The sequence below is a fragment of the Sander vitreus genome, chromosome 5 (assembly GCF_031162955.1).
Source record: "Sander vitreus isolate 19-12246 chromosome 5, sanVit1, whole genome shotgun sequence".
Lineage (NCBI taxonomy): Eukaryota > Metazoa > Chordata > Actinopteri > Perciformes > Percidae > Sander > Sander vitreus.
This window is the reverse complement of record NC_135859.1, coordinates 23,746,472-23,768,971: the sequence shown is the minus strand read 5'-3', so window position 1 is coordinate 23,768,971 and position 22,500 is coordinate 23,746,472. Positions and strand designations below refer to the sequence as shown.

The 22,500-nt window shown below is 39.5% G+C and overlaps 2 protein-coding genes across 3 annotated transcripts in view; both read right to left on the bottom strand.

Annotated features, from left to right (window-relative positions):
- rassf2b (Ras association domain family member 2b) overlaps nucleotides 1-9,329 on the bottom strand; it is a 12,679-nt gene extending 3,350 nt beyond the window's left edge. The window contains exons 1-6 of one of the 2 annotated variants that reach the window (XM_078251093.1): nucleotides 9,167-9,329; nucleotides 5,210-5,254; nucleotides 3,206-3,279; nucleotides 2,574-2,649; nucleotides 1,846-1,997; nucleotides 828-943 (exon numbers count right to left, since the gene is read on the bottom strand). In XM_078251093.1, coding sequence (XP_078107219.1) covers nucleotides 828-943; nucleotides 1,846-1,997; nucleotides 2,574-2,649; nucleotides 3,206-3,258 — 397 coding nt within the window. In that variant the 5' untranslated portion in view covers nucleotides 3,259-3,279; nucleotides 5,210-5,254; nucleotides 9,167-9,329. Of the gene's footprint in view, nucleotides 1-827; nucleotides 944-1,845; nucleotides 1,998-2,573; nucleotides 2,650-3,205; nucleotides 3,280-5,209; nucleotides 5,466-9,166 lie in introns of those variants that run through there. The other variant, XM_078251092.1, reaches the window with a different exon arrangement.
- Nucleotides 9,330-10,926: 1,597 nt separating this feature from the next.
- slc23a2 (solute carrier family 23 member 2) overlaps nucleotides 10,927-22,500 on the bottom strand; it is a 53,746-nt gene continuing 42,172 nt past the window's right edge. Inside the window, exons 8-15 of the mRNA XM_078251090.1 lie at nucleotides 22,454-22,500; nucleotides 20,932-21,052; nucleotides 19,208-19,364; nucleotides 18,417-18,564; nucleotides 18,198-18,303; nucleotides 17,319-17,586; nucleotides 15,677-15,772; nucleotides 10,927-15,426 (exon numbers count right to left, since the gene is read on the bottom strand). The exon at nucleotides 22,454-22,500 is cut by the window's right edge and continues 135 nt beyond it. Of these exons, the coding sequence (XP_078107216.1) occupies nucleotides 15,149-15,426; nucleotides 15,677-15,772; nucleotides 17,319-17,586; nucleotides 18,198-18,303; nucleotides 18,417-18,564; nucleotides 19,208-19,364; nucleotides 20,932-21,052; nucleotides 22,454-22,500 (1,221 nt within the window). The 3' untranslated portion in view covers nucleotides 10,927-15,148. The remainder of the gene's footprint in view (nucleotides 15,427-15,676; nucleotides 15,773-17,318; nucleotides 17,587-18,197; nucleotides 18,304-18,416; nucleotides 18,565-19,207; nucleotides 19,365-20,931; nucleotides 21,053-22,453) is intronic.

Genomic DNA, 22,500 nt, shown 5'->3' with positions numbered 1-22,500 from the left:
GAGAAATGCGATATTTTGTATCACCATTGTCATATTCAAACCTCCTTTAAAAGAGTGGAAAAAAACTCAAACTGGACAAACTACAAATAAGACTTTAATTTCTTCCTCACGCAAAATCGCCATGTTGGAGATAAGAGGTTTCCACCCAACAGTGATGGTATGTTTTTATAAAGCAGCTGAGGGTTAATTAGATATTTGGTCCACGGTTAATTTGATCTTAGTCTCACTTAGCCAGACCTTCCTCCAGCGCTGCGGAAGAGGGTCTGGCTAGTCCACATAGCATTCCGGGATGGGAGAAAAAGCTCTGGTTTATTGGCATTTCTTCAAACTAATCACAATTGTCACTGCAAAATAGCCTCGGGAAGGAACTTGTTTTGGTGGAATGTGTTCGTTCAAAAGGTGTTTTAGTCGTGCAACAGAAAACTCAGATTGGACAGATAGTCTAGCTAGCTGTCTGGATTTACCCTGCAGAGATCTGAGGAGCAGTTAACCATAGTCCTCACAAATCCACCAGAGTTTAAAATTCCAACACAAAGAAAACAGAGAGTAACGGACATCTGGCCGAAAAGAGTGAAATCCCGCAGAAGGCAACGGAGCAATCCTGGAAGTGGAATGTCTTGGATATGCACTTATTTGATCTTAATGACGTAATGCTAGGTTTCTTTTTTTTTTTTTTTTTTGGGAACTGAACAAAGCTAAACTGTATTATTTATTAATTCAGTTGTTTTGGGATTGATGTATGATGTTGTTCACTTGATCATTATTATAGCCAAGGTGAGTGATATACAGTATGCTACCATATTTATACTATCAATAAAGCTTCTCACCTTCTGCCTGCTCTTCCATCACACCGTCGTCCTCTGGTTGGCTGTCAGGTTCTGTCACTTCCACTGTGGGTGGGCTCTGCTGTGTCATTTGTTGACCATCTGTGCTGTTGGGGGAACTTGACAACGGAGACAATAGAGAGTAAAAGATGAAGAGACTGTAAAGATACAGCCGGAAATATTTTGTAGATACAAACTGGCTGTAGATCAAAAACACTTTGATTGCTTTTGAGACAGAAGTGAGGTGGAGTTACAGTACAACAGTGTCAGACTTTAACTTTGGAGTACAACATTACAATAGCAAACACTGATAAAGAGCTGGGTCTTCTTATAAGATTTCCTGCCAAGCAGCAGCATTTTGTTAACCATTTCTACACCACAGGCGGTATGTACGTCACATCACTGTTGGTTAGTTTCAGCATGTGACAGCTGTTCCTCTTTGTTGATACAGTTTTTGTGTGTTCTGTGAGAGATTTCTTTTCATATTTGAAGTAATTTTGCTTATTTTTGGACTGATGTACCAGCAATATCAATATGGATTATTTGGCCTCTTTGGAGCTTTCTGTTTGAGAGGTTGTGTGTATATTGTTTTGAAAACTCGCAGTTCAAAAAACTGATAGCCAGACTTGTTTTTTTGTTGCTAACTGGTGTCCAACCTAATAAAACGCAACTTTACAGCTGTGGTGTTGATGTTATTTAATCTATTTCCTGTAAATTAGCTTCTAATGATGAATGGGATTACAGACCTGAAAATGGGGCTTCAAACCTGTTGACACAAATGTATCTGTGCGGTAGCCTGGGGCAAAATCCAAAACTGAGCCTGGGACGTGGGTTAAAAGGTTCACTTATGTCTAAGGACCATTGCCAAAAGGATTTAGCAAACTGTGGAAATCAATTATTTAATTTAACTTCATTATTCAGCAGACAAACGAGACATAATCTTTAACTGCTCCCCGCTGACCCGCTGTGTATCACCATTTCCGGTCAGCGAGGTGTAACAGGATCTGTCTGGATCTCTCACCCTTGACTGTCCAGATTGCAACCCGAGTGCCAGGACGTAGAGGAGGGGGGCGGTCGGATCCGCTCGTGGTCATCCTGCATCTGAAGCCTGATTGGTCGCCGCAGACCCCAGAAGATATTCAGCAAGCCCTCGACAATCAGCTCCCCCTCTTCCTGTTTAGAGAGAGGAGCTGTGGTTAATGCACACACACACACACACACACACACACACACACACACACACACACACACACACATATATACAAATACACACAATGGGCCGTTATTACCCCTTTGGGGATACAGCATATAATGGGTAGGGTATATTAAATCGCAAATGACCGATAGAGAAAGTAAAAAGGGCGACAGGCAGACAGTGGTGAAGAGGAGGATAAAACATAAAAATAAGAAGAGAGAGAGAGAGACACACACACACACACACACACACACACACACACACAATCTTTGTGGGGACCCATCATTGACATAATGCATTCCCTAGCCCCTTACCCTAACCATCACAACTAAATACCTAACCTTAACCCTCACCCTAACCATAACCTAATTCTATCCCTAATCCTACAACCAAGTCTTAACCCTCAAACAGCCCTTTAAACTTGTGGGGTCCCGCATTTTGGCCCCACAAAGCTGTCGGGACCCCACAAGTATACTGGACTCCCGGTTTTTGGACCCCACGAATATTGTTAAACAAGCCCACACATACACACAGAGTAAACTGTAAATACCCACCTCTCTGTGTCTGAGCTGCAGATTCTGTCCTTCATAGTATAGGTTGTACGTCTTCAGATGTGAGAGGACGGTTGCCCTGGAGACAGAGATTTTAAGTCACTGAGTAGGAAATGCTGTTTAAAAAGAAGCATGCCACTGATTTTACATGTTTTATTTTATTAAAAATAAACTAATGCCTGGCTGTCTTTAGGTAATATGTTGGCTTTTTTAAATGAGGTTTTGATCAGAAAACACTGTATCCTTAAGGATACAGTGTATCCTTATATATATATATAAATCTTTTTTGAAGTTGGTGACCATCTTGGTTGTTTTATAGTGTATTGTGAGGCTACAGTATATGTGGTACTCACTTATACCTAAATCAAGTTGTTACATACTACATCAATCAAAAAATGTATGTATGCTTGGAAAATGGCCAGCGGTAAAGTATGCAGAAGTTTGTTATTAACAGGCTGAAACTTGTAAAACCTGAGTTGTACTTTAACTATTTGACACACTGTTATTTTAAACCATGGACTGAATATTTTAACATACACATACCAAAGGTTAATGAAGGGTAAATAAACTGGTATATGCAGGTGTTTGTATATGTGTATGTGTGTGTGAGAAACAGCGAGTTGTTTAATCCTTACTTCCTGATGAACTTGTTCTCTCCAATCTGAACCCCGTACTCTGTATCATCCATTCTCAGTAAGCATGAGAGGAGCTGAGAGACAAAGAAGCAACACAGAGTTACTAGATTTTCATCCATCTGATTCAGTCTCATGACTCCTCATGACCAGCAGCGAGCAACATAGATGAAAACAAGAAACCTGGAGAGGAGTAGATTAATTGCAGGAAGAGAAAGAGGTAAAGCTCCACAAAGTAAACAATACAATCTGATCATATCTAGTGTCCAGTCAATGCATTTCCTTTAAGATACAGATCAACTCATAGTTAACAGTTTAAACATTTGGTGTGTGATGAAGTGAGACAGCTGCTCTCTACACTCTTCCTCCTCTTGCCTACAAGATTTCTTTTCTTTCCTGTCACCCCTTTAATTCTCTCCTCATGTCTTTGCCTCTCTGCACACATGCAGCTGTTTTAAATGGCACTCAGCCATCACCTTGTAAAGTTTTTCTTCCCTCTTTGCTAAATGTTTGTGTGTATCTGTCTTTGTGTATCTGCAGAGAAGGCAGGACAGAAGCCCCAGGAAGGTGATAAACAGGTGGAGGACACATGTGCCACCCGCACAGCCAAATCATTTCAGCTGCTTAAACATTTATCTCTCAGCAAGCTATCATATGCATTTATCTATCATATTTGTATCTATACACAGTGTAACATAAATGAAACTAGAAGGACACTCCACCAGACCTCCACCAAGGCATGCCCTATCTCAAAAAGGTAATGCAGTGAGAATTTTACCAGTAGAGAACTCATTTTCCCGATTATTCCGACACCACATGAATGCAGCCCAAACGCCCTATTGCGCAATGTTAACAAAAGTTAAAAATAATTTGTATATCTGCCCTGTGACTCGGGTCTGCTCCAAAGTTTAATGCGTTCTTCCTTGGCCCATGCTACACCCTTCCACCATGTTTCATGAAAATCGGCAGTAGTTTTGCCATAACCCTGCTGACAGACAAACCAACAAACAAACAAACGGACAAACGGACAAAGGAAACCGAAAAACAAATAGGGCCTAACCTCCTTGGCGGAGGTAATAATTGAGGAAAGAATTGACGACATTTCACGACTCATCCAAGAGGATTCATCTCAAAACTCTAGAAGATTGGACTTTTTATTCCCTGGACAACTAAAATAAATATTGTTTGCTCTTTCTTTGTATTAGACTAGTCATGTTTGTCCACCACTTACTGAAATATAAAAAAAATTATAGAATGGATTGCCACAACATTTGGTAAAGACATTCATGGTCCCCAGAAGGTAAATCCTACTGACCTTTCTGCTGGCGCCATAATGAGGTTGACAATTTTTAGTGAAATATCTTAACAAATACTGGATGGATTGCTATAAAATTATGTGCAGATATTCATGGTGTTAATGACTTTGGTGATCCTCTGACTTTCCCTTAAAGATTTCACTTATCCAGTAAAATACCTCAACAACTACTAGATGGATTGGCACGCAATTTTGTTGGTTCCCAGATAATGGTTCCCAGATAATATATCCAAATTAATTTGGTGATCCCATGACTCCTCTAGTGCCATCATCAGGTCAAATTTGTCCAGTACTTTGGTTTATGACTGGATACCTGCAAAACTGTCTCAGCTGTACTTTGTGTTTAGTGCTAATGAGCAAATGTTAGCATGCTAAACTAAACTAAGGTAAATTACCTGCTGAACATCAGCTTGTTAGGATTATTGTTGGGAGTATGTTAGCATTTACATGTAGAGTAGTCTAGTGTATTTTTCCTACAGTTTATTTTCGTATGCTATTAATATAAATTAGCACACTTTTAAACTTGTAAATACTGTGTAATCCACCACAGTAAACATGCAGTCTGCATAGAGCACATTCAGTGCCTCTATAACATATCAACTAACAAAGTATTAATACTACAAGTCAGAAAGACATTACTGCAAAAATACATGTGGTATAAATGTCAGTTACAAGACTACAAGTGGTCTTACCGTAGTGAAGACTGTGTGGTCTTGTTGAATCACCAGAAAGGGGAACTGCAGATGGAGAGAGAGAGAGAGAGAGAGAGAGAGAGAGAGAGAGAGAGAGAGAGAGAGAGTTAAAGGTTAAGGCAGGTAGACTCTTTATGTATCCTCAGGTATTAACAGTTTTGTCACTCAGGTGTCGGTTTCAAGCGTCTTTTCTTGTGAGTGTGACAGCGAACAGACAAGAAAGAAGTGGGGGTGTTTAAAGGAAGTGCTCCCCTTCCGTTAAATCACTTCCTCCTTTCAGTCACACAGGAAACTGACACGAGCCCTGACACGGCCTAAAGCTTCCTCAATTCAAGCAGCACAGATGAATTATCATGCCACCCAAACAAAGAGTTACACACACATGAGCACTGGTAGAAAAACTGATAAGACCCACACATAAATGGCCCTCTTTCCTCTTTTCTGATCCTGATTAGACACATACAAAATACAAAAGCAAAGATATTCAAAACCTGACAATCGGAATAAAGTAGCAACTTTAAACACACACTGCTGATAAATAACCTGAGCCTGTCAATCTCTGAAATAAACGTGTTCAGTTTTTGTGGACACATTAAATATTAAACACCAATCAGCCCAGCCCCATGTGAAGGTCTATCAATATTTCAGCACCTATATTAGCCCTGGCAAGCGCTCAAAAGCTCAACCATTCAGCTACACAATGGAAATCATTAGTCTTTAATATCGCAGTCGTGGTCAAGGACAGCTGTGCTCGTAGACTCATTAGCGGGTGATGCCAGCGGTCAGAGACAGACGTGGGCCGGCTGTCAAACCAAGACAATGTTATAATTGTGTGCCACAAGACCAACGCAAACTTTAAGTCAACTAAATTATCATCTGAAAACAAAATTGATCGTTCCCTGATGTTCACTGTTGTAATAAATGTGCACCCTGTTTAGGTTTGCGGTTTGTAAAACATTTTTTTGCAGAATAACAGACTTGTGAGTGTGTATTTTTGACTTTAGACTTTGTCCAAAGGGGATTTGAAGTGCTTTGTTCAGGTCAAGGTCTCAGAATTGTCTCAAACCACATGACAGAGCAAAGGGTTTGCGTTTATTGTAATATTGTGACAAAGCTTCATCTTTCCCTAGCTGTAAAGGCTACATTACAGTTAGGTAGGGCTCAGCATAGTTTAAAACATTTCACTACTAGTGCCAATATGATACTAAAATATTTTTTCGATACATTTTTCTTGAACATGTTTTTAATTATCAAAGGAAAGAAAACATCTCAATTGTAAGATGTTATCCGAAAGGCGAACAAAAAGCCTAAAAATGGCAACATATTTAAATCAGCAATTAAGGCAAACAAGACTATCAGTCGGACTAGACATTTGATGCCAATACCTGTGTGTTACCTGTTCAGCTATATTTTCTGTATTTTCTTTCAAAATCAAAGTCTAAATGCTGTTGTCTAATATGAACGGTTTAGTTTGTTGGCCCGAAAGAACTCAAATTAAAATTGAAATACCGACCATATCTGAGTTTCAGTTGAAGAACGCAGGTTGTTTAAATAAAAAGTTCACAGAAAAAATACTAAGGAAATGACCTCAGTGTCCCCAGGTATGTAGTGAGGTATTGTACTTATTTGGCAATCATAACCACATAACTTATGTTTTTGTCAAAGGCCATCTTACAAACCTAGTTTGGATTGGAAATATTGCCTCAAAGCACCACCAGTTACCCTCAAAACATTGTTGCAGTATTGATATTAAAATCTAATTTGTCAGTATTTTCCAGCTCTACTATAGCAGACAATCCCTTAAATTAACATACTTACATAATACAATTTATGTAGCTTTCATAAAGCAACGGCAACTACCTTGGACTTTTGTACACCATGTTCAGGGTCTTCTCAAGATTAAAACCTGTAAAATTGTTTTAAATACATTGATGTTTAACCAAAACAGTTCCGACAAGTAATAGCTGTTATCCATTACAAATGATCTGTGTGACATTTAGACTGCAGAAAGCTGCGATCTCTGCTTTTTGTTTTAAAGCCAACAGCAGCATATGAATGCAGCCAGACTGACCCACCGCTGACCCAGTCCTGTTTCAGATCAGGGAGCTCGTCTCTGTCCAAATGTAGTCCTAAATGACTCCCTGAATCCCTCTTTGCCTCATTACAACATCAGTCAACCCTCCGTATCCATCTTCCCCTCTTTCTCTGTATCTTTATCTCAATCGCCTTCATCTGCTTAGTTGTTTCGTACCTCACAAACTCGATTTATTTCAATGTTTCTGATTAGGAATTTTTTCTCCTGCTGTCTGGACTGTTTTTCCCATTCGGCTTTCTCCTCCGTCTCCTTAGGGATTCCCTTGTGTAAGACTGGAAACCATCCGACATGCTATTCAAACTCATGACCAGAACTTCCTGACCCCCCCACCCCCCTCCACTCTCTCTCTCTTTTATTGACACACACATGCTCGCTTGTTTTCTGCCCTCTCGCCCTGTTGCCTCTGAACCGCCTCTGTTAACGTTTTTGGCTGAAATGGATCATGAATAGCTCCAAACCTCCTCCTGTCTGCTTTCAAACCCACCACCACCCCTGCCTCCAGCCTGCACATGACTACAGCTCTGCCTCACTATTGTTACCACTGTCATAGCAACACGAAAAAACATCTGAGAACTAGCCCACAACCCTGAGCCAAAAGTAGTGTGTGTGTTTTCTGTGTGTGTGTGTGTGTGTGTGTGTGTGTCCTGCTCCTCATTAGGCATACTGGGGTTGTCAAAACACATTGCAAGAATCTAAATATGGCTTCCAGATTCTCAAGCTGAAACTATTCCTGCTCCTTTGTTGACTGTAGAGCTGCAATGATTAGAAAGAAGATATTTATCTGCAACTATTTTGATAATAGATTAACCATTATTTCAGTTATTTTACAGCAAAATACTCACTTGTTCCAGCTCTTTAAACGTGAATATTTTCTAGTTTTCTTGGTCTTCTATGATCTTCAGGTTTTGGACTGTTTAAAACATTAACATTTTTAGTTGTCACCACGGGCTCTTTTTGCTTTCGACTGCAGCCCTAGCTGACTGGATACTTTATTAAAGATTAAGAGTACACTCAGTTGCTAGTTTATCAAAAACTAATGCAGTCTAGTATAACAGCACTGCAAAGAATCCTACCTATAGACTAATGTTCAGTTTATGATTTTTTTTTTTTGTTATTCAACCTTGTGATGATTTTGGAGGCTGCTGTTTAATTGTTGTATTATTTTTAATACTTTGTTCACTCCCATATGTAGGTAGACAAAATACTACTACCATACAGTTGAATCAACACATATCTAAAACAGTTTCAATAACAACTGAGCATTGTAACACCATGAAGGTAGACTTCATTGCAGGGCTGTTGTACTGCATTAGTGTTAGCTAGGTGTACCTAACAAACTGGCAGCTGAGTGTACATTACAAGCCAGAACATTATTCACTTTTTGGCATAGGGTCTGTCCTAAAGCACTGTCTCTGTCTAGCCAGCCTTATGTGTGCTGAGAGGAATCTTAACTATCTATTGCTTGTTATGTAACCTGATTTACTAACACGTAGGCCTACACACTCCCTGCTAAAGACAAAATTTGATAAAATACAGAATTTGTATCATGTTCTGCTCAAGATTTAGGCTAAAGTGTTACAGAGCATGCATGTGATTTAAACCAAACACGCCTCATATTCGAGATTTTTAAGTCGATAAATGTGTCGCCCGTTCTTATTATGAAATAAATAAATGTTGCTATTTTGTATTCATTGTTTTACAAACATTTTTAAGTATTCTTTTTGTGCAAACAATCACGCTATCAAACTACACGCTGTCCACGTCGCCACATCAACCCAGACATCATCACAATCAGCCTACTGAGCTACAGCGACGCTTCTGTCCGATTCCGGCCGACTTTTGGAGATCCTATCTTGGCTCACCAAACCCGGTGGACGCAGGCTCTCCGGTTCTCCTTTTCCACCTCCTCCTCCTGTCTTTCCTCTTCTTCCCCGTTAAAGGTGAAATGTCCGTTAACGATAAACTCCTTGTTCAACTCGCTAGCTCTCCTGCCGTTTGAAACAATCACTGGGGCTCGTGCATCAAGGAGGAGGAGGAGGAGGAGAGCACGAGAGGTCCATCTGCTGTGGCGGAGCTCGCGGCAGCGTCGGGTGGCCGGGAGCCAATCAGAGCGCGACCCTGACGCCCCTTTGTTCGCGCTGCGTGCGGAGATGAATGAAAACACGAAAACAATGGGAGCCGAGCACGCGCACACCATCAGTCCGGTTAATATTCAGCGGAACCCAAAATTTACTTTAAGTGATAAACGCGAATACTAAATATTTAATGTCAATGTCAAACTCTGCCAACCCATTAAAAAAGGTGAGTATTAAGATGGTACACAAAAAAATGTAAAAGTCTTGTAGCAGCTTCCGATAAAAGCTCAAAATAAGAATGAAATTATTTTTGGATTTTGGAGCGTTAGTTGCATAAAACAAGAAATCTGGCATCAATTTGGTGAGTTCTAATGGGCGATTTTCACTACTATGATGTTTAATAGACTTAAATGATTAATCGATAATGAAAATAATCTTTAGTTGCAGCCTTAATAGCTCACTAATTCAACACTAAAATGTCATATTCAACAGAAGTCATGTAGCATTGCAGCCCATGGGAAGTTCAAGTATTTAATAAAAACACTCACTCTGTGCACTGTGTCCTGGATCAGTAGCCTAGAAATAATGCATTTTTTTTAAAACTACAGTTTATACAGGGACCTCTTTCAAGGGACGGGTTCAAGATTTGGTAAAAAGCAGCCCCATATCACAACCCTAGATATTGTGCAGTAGTGCAAACAAAATTACAATAATTACATTACCAGAAACCAGGGGCGATTCTAGGATCTGACCTTTAGGGGGGCTCAGCCCCTAATGAGAATGTGACAGGATATAGTGCCTTGCAAAAGTGCTAACCCCCCCCCTGCTAAATCAGTTATTCCATTAGCCGATAATCTCTGAGCTAGCTACTGAACAATGTCAGCTAACATTTTTTGAAACTATTGACACTATGATGGAACTAAACCTGACACTTTATAGGTCACAGTAATAACGGGTGGGAGTCTGGCACAACCACCTCCGATTGGCCAACACTACGTTTTCGTTAACCCTTTCCTTGACTGGGTTACGTGTGCATAGCATCGGCGACACAGGATATTAAACCTGTTTCAAGCCCTTTGAACCTGTAATTGTTTGACCTCTGTCACTAACAGACAAGTTTGCAAACTCTAACTTGAAGCACAAAAAATTATATATTTTTTTTTTAGGGGGGCTTGAGCCCATGCCAAAAAAACAATTGCCAAACAAGAAAGCTGGGGCAGTTGCCACTTTGTTTGGTTTGTAATCCATTTTAGCTGCACAATAAGGCTATCCTATAATCTCTTAATTTTACTCTATAAATTTACAATAGTTTTCATATTAGGGTGCCCACTTATTTCTTTGATGGCAACAGTGAAGAAAATATACAGATATTTATCTAAAGACATTAGTTTGGCTACATCTGCCCACCTGCCTCATGTCCTTTAACAGCATTAAACTGGATTCTGTGACTGGACTTACAATTTGATATTTAGGTAGTGAAAATGCTTTGAACATGGCCACACAGGCCTACTGTATTTCGATAGCAGTTATCAAAAATGCTAGGAAACTGCTGGAAAAATGAGATTTTAATAGTATTCATAGTGGTAAAAGAAACTGGGGGTCAGTAGTGTAGAGATCTTTCTGTACAGCTCAATAAGATTTACATTTACTTTATAGTTTAATCAAACGGCTAGAATCTGACTGGCTACATATTTCAGTTTTATTATCAATAAAGACAAAAGACTGCATTCATTTAGTAACATCTTATTAAATAGAATAAAACATTGTGTTGCTACAGTACAATTAGTTTACACAATTTCTCTTCCAGAAGGTTTAGCAAACTTTACTCCATTAAATATACATTTATTTTTTTTGTTTTTACATCTATTTATAGTTTCTCAGCTTGTTCTTTATTTAAACTTGTAATGTGTTAACATGGACAGAAAGCAATGTTAAGAGTAAAAAAATACAATATGAAAAGGTCCTAACAAAACACACAAAAGGATTCCACCACGCCACAGATTCAAAATATGATCTACTTTTTAAATAAAAAGTACAACAAAATGGTGCGCTTTCCAGCATGATTTAAGATTAAAAGTTATGATTTGTTTCTTACAAATTTGCAAAAACATAAAAATGATGTATAAAAAAACCCCCAAAACATTGAAAAATATAAAACACTTAATACACAAAAGTATATTCTTCAGTTAGCACCCCCTTCAAAATAACTGAAAGGGATTGATGTATTGTGTTGTACACCTTCTACGGCCACCTTCTTAAGAGCTGTTGGTTAAACGGACTTGTATGTAATTTCAAGGAAGAGTATGTGTGCTTGTGAAATCCAAAGTGTTTTACTCTAACAACTATGTGAGAAACACATATGCACGTTTATAGGATCCTAAAATAGGAAAGCATGATAAAAACTGGAGGGTAAAAGCTAAAAACAAGTGGAAGCTTACGAAGACATGTAATGTTAATTTTGCCATTTAGCGTTAAGGCAGGTTCACTCAGCTGACAATGACTAACAGGATCTTAATAAGGTGGCCAGCCAGTGTTCTTTCCTGCATTCAGGTCAACAATAAGAATTTCCAATGAGAAAACCATCTACACTAAACATTAGAGGACACCAATATATTTTCACAGCAGGACTGAGGGGTTAAACAGAGAGTGTGGAGAGAGGAGAGATGGGAGAAGTGAGTGCTGGCTAAATGAACATGACAGAAAACAAGGTCACATGTGTGCATGCCTTGTACTAAAAAATTCACTACAAAAATGTTGAAATGTTGATCTCATAAGTTTCTGTGACCTGAATTTCAGCTATATAACCATTGCAAACGTTTTATCTCACTTTATATGCTGCATTTTGACAGGTGTAACTGAAAAGTGTGCCCCTGTACTATAGGGTCACAAAATAACAGCTGAGATTCTGATGTACCAAAATCTGTGACACTACAGAATCATCAAAAGACTCATTTTTGGTAACATCCAAATAAAATGATTTGATATACGCTGTTCACTGCCAGAGCAGAGCACCACAGTCTGAAAATCTTGGATTTTAACTTTGCTTTTGTCCTGGGCAAACGTTTTTTATCATTTTTAGTAGAAGGCAAACATCCGTAAGATCACAAAAATAACTTTGAAGATGCAACCCACCCACCGCTGGATAACGGGTAAAAAAAAATAAAAAGATTGATTTTTCTACCAACGTTTACATTATGTGACTAAATCACGAGAGTAACGCATAGAGTGCTGAGGTCAGAACTGGGGCTACAGCTAACCGTGCTACCATAAACTAAGGCCCAAAAATGTTCAATCACAATCAGCCACTTATCTTCAGGTCATCAAACAAGACAACGTTCACACTTGATTATAAATGTGAATAAGCACATTTTAGAGTTTCAGGTTAGTATTTCTCACTCTGATACCCCAATGTTTTTTGGCACCATTACATGTACAAATAGTACTTTTAGCAAAAAGGCCCTGATTATGAAATTTCAGGAATGAAATAGAAGCTCACATTAGAAACCATCTTTAGAAAAAGCTTCTGCCCCCATGCTGTTTCTAAACCGAATGTAGTAGAGGGCGGTCCATCATCATCATCATCATCACACCGATCTTTACAGGGCATGAACAAGTAAACTAATAAATATACGTTTGTGCAAGAGATACCCTCTTTAAGCAACCATTTAACATCAACTTTCTGCTCATAAATAAATAAATAGCTTTACCAAAAGAGATAAAAAGTGAGGAAATTCGGGATGAGATTTCAAACTAATTTCTTATATTTTAAAGTTTCTTAAGAGCGACAAATGCCAATGCTTTAAGAAAAGTTTTGGTATGTGGTAAGAGATCAATAAGGAGGAAATAAAAATAAAGAGCTTTTTTACATTTTGGTTTAGTAGAAATCTCAGCTGGGCTACATATTTAGTAGTTTTGTTTTAGCGATTATCTCTCTCATTGTGCTACTTTTTATTTTGACATTTACTAAGATTATAATGCTGCAAACTCTTTCATGGCGTTTTTTTTTAAATTACTGTTTTCCATTATAAAAACAAAAACACACAAGAGGCACACATTGTGGTCAAATTAGATACTCGCTGCAGGGTCACACCTGGGTTAATAAACTACAGGCTGCTGATGCTCCGAAACTTTCAGTTACTCAGCTAAATGTGCCGCCACAGCATGATCTACAACAGACATGAACAGTTGTTAGACAAACATCAGCAGTTAATTAAAGTGGCATTAGAGTGGGAGGCGTACGGGTGACCGAGGTTGTGAGGAGGAGGAATGTTAGGGAATTAGTCAACATCATTAAATAAGGGAACATTTTCAATGACATCTGCATCACCTGAGAGTCGATCCAAAGAACAAAATTGTATACATATGACATTTAAACTCTCTCAAACCCCTATTATAATTAAATACTCCATATCCAAACAAAACCACCACCTTTACTTTCAGTACAGTTATGTAAGGGCTGGCTGAACACAGTGATGGAAATGCCAAGTGGGTTTGGATAGTTCTGGGATGGATTATGTATGTGTAGGTCCTACATTAACACACATTACTGCTAAAAGCACCCTGTGAGAGAAGATCCACACAGAGGATCAGAGGTCTCTGTATTCACAGGATGAAGAACATTTTACTCTCCTTTGTTTTAGTATTTATGTACTATGTACTGTTACTGTGTGCCATTAATGTGGCTTTTGCAGATGCACGGCTGTCAACATCACGGCGGTAGAAGTATTATTAATTAAAGCGGTTTTCATTTTGGAAGTGCCTTCGTGTGTTAGGAGAAGTAAAATAAGCAAATTTAAAAAAAGGTTAAAACTTTAATCTAGTTCCATAATTAAGTAAAACAAGTCAAGTTCAAGTTGCAAGTTTGCAAGGGTGTGTTTAGGAAAAGTCTTGTTAGTAACTGATGCATAATACTGACACATTCAAGACATGTAAACAGAGTTAAATTTGAGATCTTGTGAATATTAGCACTCTACTACATGGAAACAAGGAAAAATGGGGAATGTGAGTTTCTTTAGGGTGAGATTATTTAGGGTGAGATGAGTGGATGTGATGTGCTGCTAAATGGGTCTCTGTGGAGTTTAACTGAAGAAATGGGGGTGCGAGCTGCAGAATGACATTCTGCTTTTGAACTCAGTAGGCAGTGCAAAAATTAAATTTCACAATCACTTTGCATGGGTAAGGGAACCTGACAAACCACGTCCATCAATCTGCATGATCCAGACGTGCATTGTAGCGTTCAAGCTAGTTTTGGTAAGGCTGTTGGTGTGTGAACATGTGCATGTCTTTAATGTGGTTGCATAACGAGTTTAGAGGAAAGTTATTCTAACAGAATTTGCATAATCCTCAATTGACAAAATCAAATCTACTCTGCAGAATATGTTTTATAGAATTGGGCAGTCAGCTTCGATTGTTTAATGTCCATCTGTCTCTTTCTGGATTAAAGTGCAAATAAATGTTTGAACAAACCTGTTAATTCTCTTGTTGCATACCCACATGGACACACACCAACTAACCTCCGCATGGCAACATCTTTTATAGCATGCTGTGACTTGCTATAGCATGCCTAAAATAGCATAGTGGGAAGTGGGAAAAGACTGACACAAGCTAAAGAAAACGCATACTGACGAGGGGGTAGGTGCATCCCATTTTCTTCCACACAATCCCGAATCATCAACCGCTTCTGTCCTCCACTCTCCCAACCTTTTAGTGTACCATCCCTTGTTCCCCACATTGCAGCAACATTTAAGATTTTGCTGCATCAGCCGTTTGCTATACCCGACTCTCCCCCAGTGCTGTGCCTCCCTCCGCTCCCACTCCTCCCCCCTTCACCGCATCCCCATGTCCTTTTCTGCTCTTGCAGGCTTCCTGTATTCTCCCCCACTGGTAGCCTTGGAAGGTGGGGCTGATAGGGATGTACTTGAAGATGGGGTATTTGCGGATAAAGTCCATTCCAAATGGCAGATCATACGATCTCATCCCTTCCAGTTCTGCTGCACTGAGGCCAGCGCCACGTTTCAGCTTCCCGATGCCTCGTTCTTCAGGGGTGCCTGAGGAGAAAAGGAATTTAAGTCTTAGATTAGTCTTTAAGTGTTCCTGGGCCAAATCTGATATATAACATCCCCAGCATGTTGTGTCCTTACATGTACACCTGTATCTGCTTGCCAATCACAGCCTTTTTTAATGATTGTCTTCCTTAAAAATGTTTTCTGTACTCTAAACTATTATCATATCATGATCATGATTATATTTAACGTCATCAGTTTGGCACATGAAAAAAGAGTAGATTAAACACCTTACCAGGGATAGTATTGTCTAAAATGAAGGCGACACAGCCTCCGACAAACATGGCAGTGGTGAGGAGCACGTTCAACACGTGGTCAATCCCAACTATGCCTGAGAAATTTAAAAGAGACATGGGCTTAGTAACAGAGTTAAATATGTATTAGTTTTGGAAATTTTTCAGTTCCAGCCACAATACAAACTGACATTCTGAAACGCTAACCAACCTCATTTCAGTCATGTTAGTTGTTCAGTAGATTAATTCTCTCAGACAGCTTGTCCACAACTTCTTAACCCAGAGTAACTAGTCTGTCTGTGTGTGTGTGTGTGTGTGTGTGTGTGTGTGTGTGTACTTTTACCCTTTGTGTGGGTTTATTCAAAACAAAGGAAGTTGAGTCTGCGTCGTTCCACCTAGTGTTAGCAGTTTTAAGTAATGGTAATTAACAGTGATTGTCCAGTCTAACTATGATTGGCAAATGTCTCAAAGTTTGGAGAGAATTGTAGCTGGATGAGGAAGAGTTGGGACAGAAAAAAATATGCCAAGGCAGTCATGCCTACACACTTTGTCTTCAATAAACAGGATACAGAACAAACTAAATGTAAATACGGTCAGAAAAATAGGAAATTAAAGCAATTTCCACCACCTGAAACACATCTACGTCACACCGTAAGTCTTAATGCCTAATTCTGATTTTTCGCTCAGATTGGATTTTTTGTTAGGCTGTTCACATTACCTTTTAAAATGTGGCCTATATCAGATTCCAGTGTGAACTGTTTGCGGTTTTGAAATGACCCATATGCGCAAAAGAACAGTAACAATGACATCAGATGCAGCACACTGTTGCACTAAAGTTAGGGAGGTTATGGAGGAAGTAAGCATTTTCGCTTTTATTTCAAAATGTTTGTGTACTGACAGCCGTAACATTAATGAGCAGGTGCTGAGGAGGAGAAAAATGAAGAGAAAGAGCGCCAAATTAGTTATTTTGGCCTTTTGTGGGGTTATGGCTGCAAATTCACTATAAAAAAGGCCTGTGTGACCGGACGACCGATTTGCACGTCAGGACCGCTACGGGCCTCCACCAGAGTTTCCTCTGGCTTCGCCCCCGCACGCGCTCACACTCCACCTGGGGGACCGGGATCCCACCTCAGCCGGCACGCGCCGGCACGCGCCGGCCCTCACTTCCATTGCGCCACGGGGTGACCCTCTGATTCGGATTTGGGCCACTTTTGCCTGCAGTCTGAACGTAGCCTATGTTCTCACAATATGACGTGTGTGGCCGAGAAGTAACAAGTAAGAAATAGCACACATGATCAGGGAACATTTGAGACTCAACAATCTGTTACAGAAGCCTTTCTAATGTCACTACACTGTCTAATGTCGAAAGAGATGCGAAACAGATCCTAGTTTTACTTTGGTTTTAAATGCGTAAACTGAATATGTTAAACAAAAGTAAAAAAACTCATGTATGTTACTACTGTTTATTGCTCACTACAAATAATGAATAAGAGGTCCACTACAAGGACAGAGAATCATGTGCAAATGATTATTTAAAAAGCTCCATTAATTGTTACTGAGGTAAATGTGACAATTAATCTTAATGTTGATTTCAGATGGTATTGCCCAGCCCTAGTATATACGGGACCTCTCCACTTTACTCACCGGTGACCAGCGGGTTCTGTTTAAGGTAGCTCGGCAGCATCAGACCGAAGAAGATGGAGAAACCCAGAACAAAGAGGTTCCTGGAGGAGTTGAGGTCAACAAACTGCAGGTTGGAGAGTCCCACCGCTGTGATCATGCCAAACAGGGTGCAGAACAGAGCTCCCAGGACAGGGTCAGGCAGAGAGGCAAACAGGGCACTGAATTTACCCACGAGCCCCAACAGCAGCATCATGGCGGCTCCATACTGAATAACACGTCTGCTGCCCACCTGGAAGACCAATAAGAGATTAGAGGGAGCTAAGGGAAAGCCAGTCAGGGCAAGCTACATATATTTTGATTAAACAATTAATAACAGAAAGCACCATCTATTACATAGCACATGCTAATTGTTGTTACAGTTAAATAGAACATAATATACAGATTATATACGATTATATTAGGAATTCATTTGCAGAGAGCCCGAAGTAACTTCTTCAAATAGCTCGTTTTGTCCAACCAACAGCCCCAAAAACGAAAAATAGAAAATCCTCACATTTCAGAGGCTTGTACCAGCAAAAGCTTGGTATTTTTGCTCTTAAAAAATTATTCAAACAACTAAAGGATTATCAAAGTAGTTACCAATTAATTTTCTGCTGACTAATCAATGAAGTGACTTATCGTCTCAGCTCCTGTTTAATTATTTGCATAATTAAGCAATCATGGTAAAAGAAATACAATAACTAAATGGGAGTGTGCAGGAAACTAAGAGGCTTACATAAAGTCCTCTTCAATCTTTTTTTAAATTTTTTTTTAAATTATTATTTAGAAAAGGTAGCATGTAGTCAAAAACAAAAGGCAGGATAAAGAGGAAAAATTCAAGTGAGTGCAGGTGTGGGTTACCTTTGTAATTCCCAGGACGCCTATATTTGGACTGGAGGAGGTGGAGCCATTTCCTGTCCCAAAAAGACCATCCAGCACACAGGAAATACCCTCTACAAATATCCCCCTACACAGACAGCGTAAAAACAACACAATTAAAGTATCTTTTAGACAGTAAATTCTCAAACATATATTAGAGAGAATGAGGAAGAACAGAAACAAGATAAACTGAAGAGTTACCTATTAATGGCGTGGATGGGAGGTGGAGGAGCACAAGAGAGACGTGCACAGGCGTAGTAATCGCCGATCGATTCGATGATGCTGGCCACCACTGCACTCATCATGCCGATCACACCTGCAGCTGTTACAGTAGGAAAGCCCCACTGGACTTTAGAGGTAAAAACACAGAGTGGGTCAGAACTGAGAAATGGCTGCATTCAAAACAGAAAATATCTTAAAAATTACTTTTGTTTCATTTTGAATGTTAGCGTTATACTTTTCAGTTTAATTTTTTAAAGTTGTCCTAAGGATTGTTTAGTGTGATTTATACTAATATCTGCCTCTCCCCAAACTATTTATACATACAACTGTACGTAACATCATTCCATTGTATATATTATGCATTGGTTTCTGTCCATACTGTACATATCATAGTTTCATTACTGTACATAGCTGCATTCATTTGTGCTATATATTTTGTAAATCGTTTTATTTTGTGTATATCACAGCTACAACCCTTACTACAAAAACAATAACAATCTTTTTTTATCTTCATGGACTTTTGACCTGACTAGATGATAAACTGCATTCCATTGTACTGGCATTTACAGTGTGCAATAAAAAGAACAATAAATCTAATCTAATCTTTAACTGTCACAACACAGATTATTATTCCTCACTACTTGACTGATCAATGCAACCAAAACCTTGGCTATCTGCAAGCTGTGACGACAACAGTTTATGGAGAACAGGCATAACATCAACAATCCTTTCCTCCTCCTCCTCCTCCTCCTCCTCGCAAACACACTTACAGGGATATGGGATCTTAAACCACGGTGCAGCTGCAAGGATTCCTTGACGTGCGTCTGTGCGGGCGTAGTAGCCGTACTTGTTTACCTCCGGCGGGAAAACGTCAGTCACAGTGAAAATGAAACACAGCAGCCATGACACCAGGATGGCCATGATGATCTGGGTGAAAAGGAAACACTTATCAGACATAGATAAAGTGAAACACATTTCACCTTTTATCTAATCCTACATCCTTCTGCCAGTTATCTCTTAATATATATGCCAAATATCATTTTTGTTTATATATATAGTAAAATAGTAAAATGTTAATGTTTTGATAACTCACCTCGAAATAAATGTATCCAATAAAATGTGAAATTGTAGTAGCTAACAGAGCAATATCATAGTAGGTGTGTTTAAATCCCAGTTAGCAAAAAACTACTGCGGTTTAGGTTAAATATCTTCCGTCATATTTCACCTCTTGATCTAACAACATTTAGAATTTATTTTATTTAAACAGGGACAATGCACTAGTTAACATTAACCTTGTATAAGAACAAGGAGAGATGCATTGTACCGGGTTGTAGCACAAGTGCTATTTTCTGCCCGTAGTCCCTGTGCAGGTCAGTAAAACAATTAAAATTCCACGCAAGTGAAATACAAAACATCAAAATACACAATTTTACAACCACAGTCACACCTAATTTACAATAAAAATGTGCTCAATCGTTCCCACTTCCTAAAACCAGCCCCCCCCACACCCCCACAATGCTATGCAATCAAAATCCTTACCTCTCCCAACACACACACACACACACACATCGTAAATGTGTACAATTTTGTTGTGACCGTAACCAATTTTTTGTCAAACTCGAAAAGGTTTGAGGATTTGTACATGTTATAAGGTGTGTGGGGAGAGTATTCCACTGACTGGCCACAAAACAAAAAGGATGATTTGCCAAACGAAGTTTTGCAATTGGGAATCTTGCACTCTCCTCTAGTGGCTGACCGAGTAGCTCTTTTTTTTTTTTTTTCCCTTGAGTTGAGCGCAATACATTTTTTCAGGATCAACAGCATTATGGATGATTTTAAAAAGTAAGCAAACATTCGAATGCATTATTAAATTTCCAAAATTTAAAATATTGTACTTAGTGATTATTTTGCAGTGGTGATATTGACGTGGTTTTTTTTGTCTTGGATCTTAGGGGCTGTTTTATATAATGATTCAAGTGGTCTTAAGGCTGTTTTACATAGGTGAGGGAGGTTAACGATAAAGACGCTCAAACTTCCGTTTCACTGTGACTTTATATTATATTATATGTTATAAATATTTTATTATTCATTCAACACATTTTAACTCCTAGAGAATATTTGCAAAGTTAAGAACTGGTTTAAAAGTGTTGCACTGTGTTGCCAGCTTACATGGCTATGCTTTCTTACAGTTAAGAGTTTTTATTATTTCATATATCACCAGCAGAGGGCAGAAAAAGACACTGAGGCATGTAAGGGGAAAACTCTTAACCTCCTAGGGAGAATGAGATCAGCTCTGTTGAATAATTTGTGATTTAGTTAGGAACGCAGTTTGTGGTGGAGGCAGGGGGGCAGTTGTAAGGAAACCAAGGTTAATTCATTAAAAGAGAGCAGAATATTTAGGTAAAAGGAAACAAAAGTGGAGACCAGGCACAGTTTTTGCAAAATGCAACAAGCGGTGGTATGTATGTACTTTTATGAGAAGTTGTGTACTTACAGGAAACATTTTAAAGATCTGCAGCCTGTAGGAAGTCCAGCCTTTCTTGGCTTTGTAGATCGGGAGAGGGAATTGAACGTTTCTGGCATACTGAGAGAAGAGCAGCACCAAGAAGATCGTCCTGCAGACAGAAACGATCTTCCTCAGTTTGGGGGATCAAAGTGTTTTATTATTTTCTATACTATACATTCTGTGTATCCTGTGAGAGAACTAATCTGTTCCATTTCCTCCTATCTATATCTGACTTGGACCCCAGAAGCTTCATCAATTATCCTATCTGCCTGAGAAAAAAGCAAATCAGAGGCAATTACAGGCACATATCCTCTGTCCCTGTGGAGCGAGAGGAGGCCGCCTGCAGCTACAGTGTAAACAGCCGTGACACAGCAGGAACTGATGTCACACCACATGAATATCACAGCTTGAAGACAAAACTGAAGGGTGAGACGCAGAAAAATTCCAATTGCAAATCCATGTGTCACTTCAGCAGCACGGATAGTGCTACGGATTTATCAATATCCCAGTCAAGTGTGATTTATGGTTCTGTGGCGGCTCCACGCAGAGCTTTCGCCATAGCCTACGTAAGTGGCCTGAAGTTTATACTTGTGCGTCAATCTCTTTAAGAGAGCAGGGCCGGCATGTGTGTATGTGTGGGTAGTGTGTGGTAGAGCGAGTGAGAGAGTGACGTCGATTAGCTTCGGAGCGAGTAGCGACTCTAGAGTCTCCCCTGTCTCCCCTATGCTTTCTGACCACGGTGGGAAATTTGTTGCAGAAAACAATTAACACTATTTGATTTCATGTTGTTTATGGAGAAGGAGAACCAGGAAATGAGTCGGGGGAAAGCAACGCTACCAAGCCACGGCCAAGTGCCGTGCGTCGCGGCGAAGTGTAGTTACATTTTTCGAGAGGTGCTCGTCAGGTTCTACGGCATAGGGTCCTTGTCTCCTCGTACCTACGTAAGTAGCCACGGCGTAGATTTAACACAGAAGCATAAAATCACACTTTAGGCCACTGATATTTCAGAGCCATGGTTGGGGCCATAGATTCTAACTTGAACGTGCACTCTCTCTGCTACTAGGGGACGGAGAGGGACAGGTACCATTTGGTCATTTTGCTAACAAGGGGGATGGCATCCCTGCTCAAATTGCCTCCTGCTCCAAACTAAATCTTTTTGAGTATGAAACACGTGGCTGTTAAAATATATCAGTTTTCTTATGAACAAATGTAGGTTATAGACAGTTTCAGTCCGTTGCAGTGGTTTCCAATGGGGACAGGTTTTCATGGCTGAAAAAAAAATATATACATTTATAGAAACCTTTCATAACACTCCTGCAGCATTATCCACTACAGCTTTCAAATTGTATGCTCTGTATATTCCCAATTATTTCCCCAAAATACCATCTGAATAATTAGAACACACAATAAACGAGACAACAGAGAAGTGTATTTCAGGTTGAGTGTCATTGTAAAGATGTTTTTGTTAACACCTGAATGTGCATTTCTTTGCGTTAGAGTCTGAACTTACAACATAGCAATACCCCAGTGTTTTCCAGCCCTCTCTCCCGCAGCCTG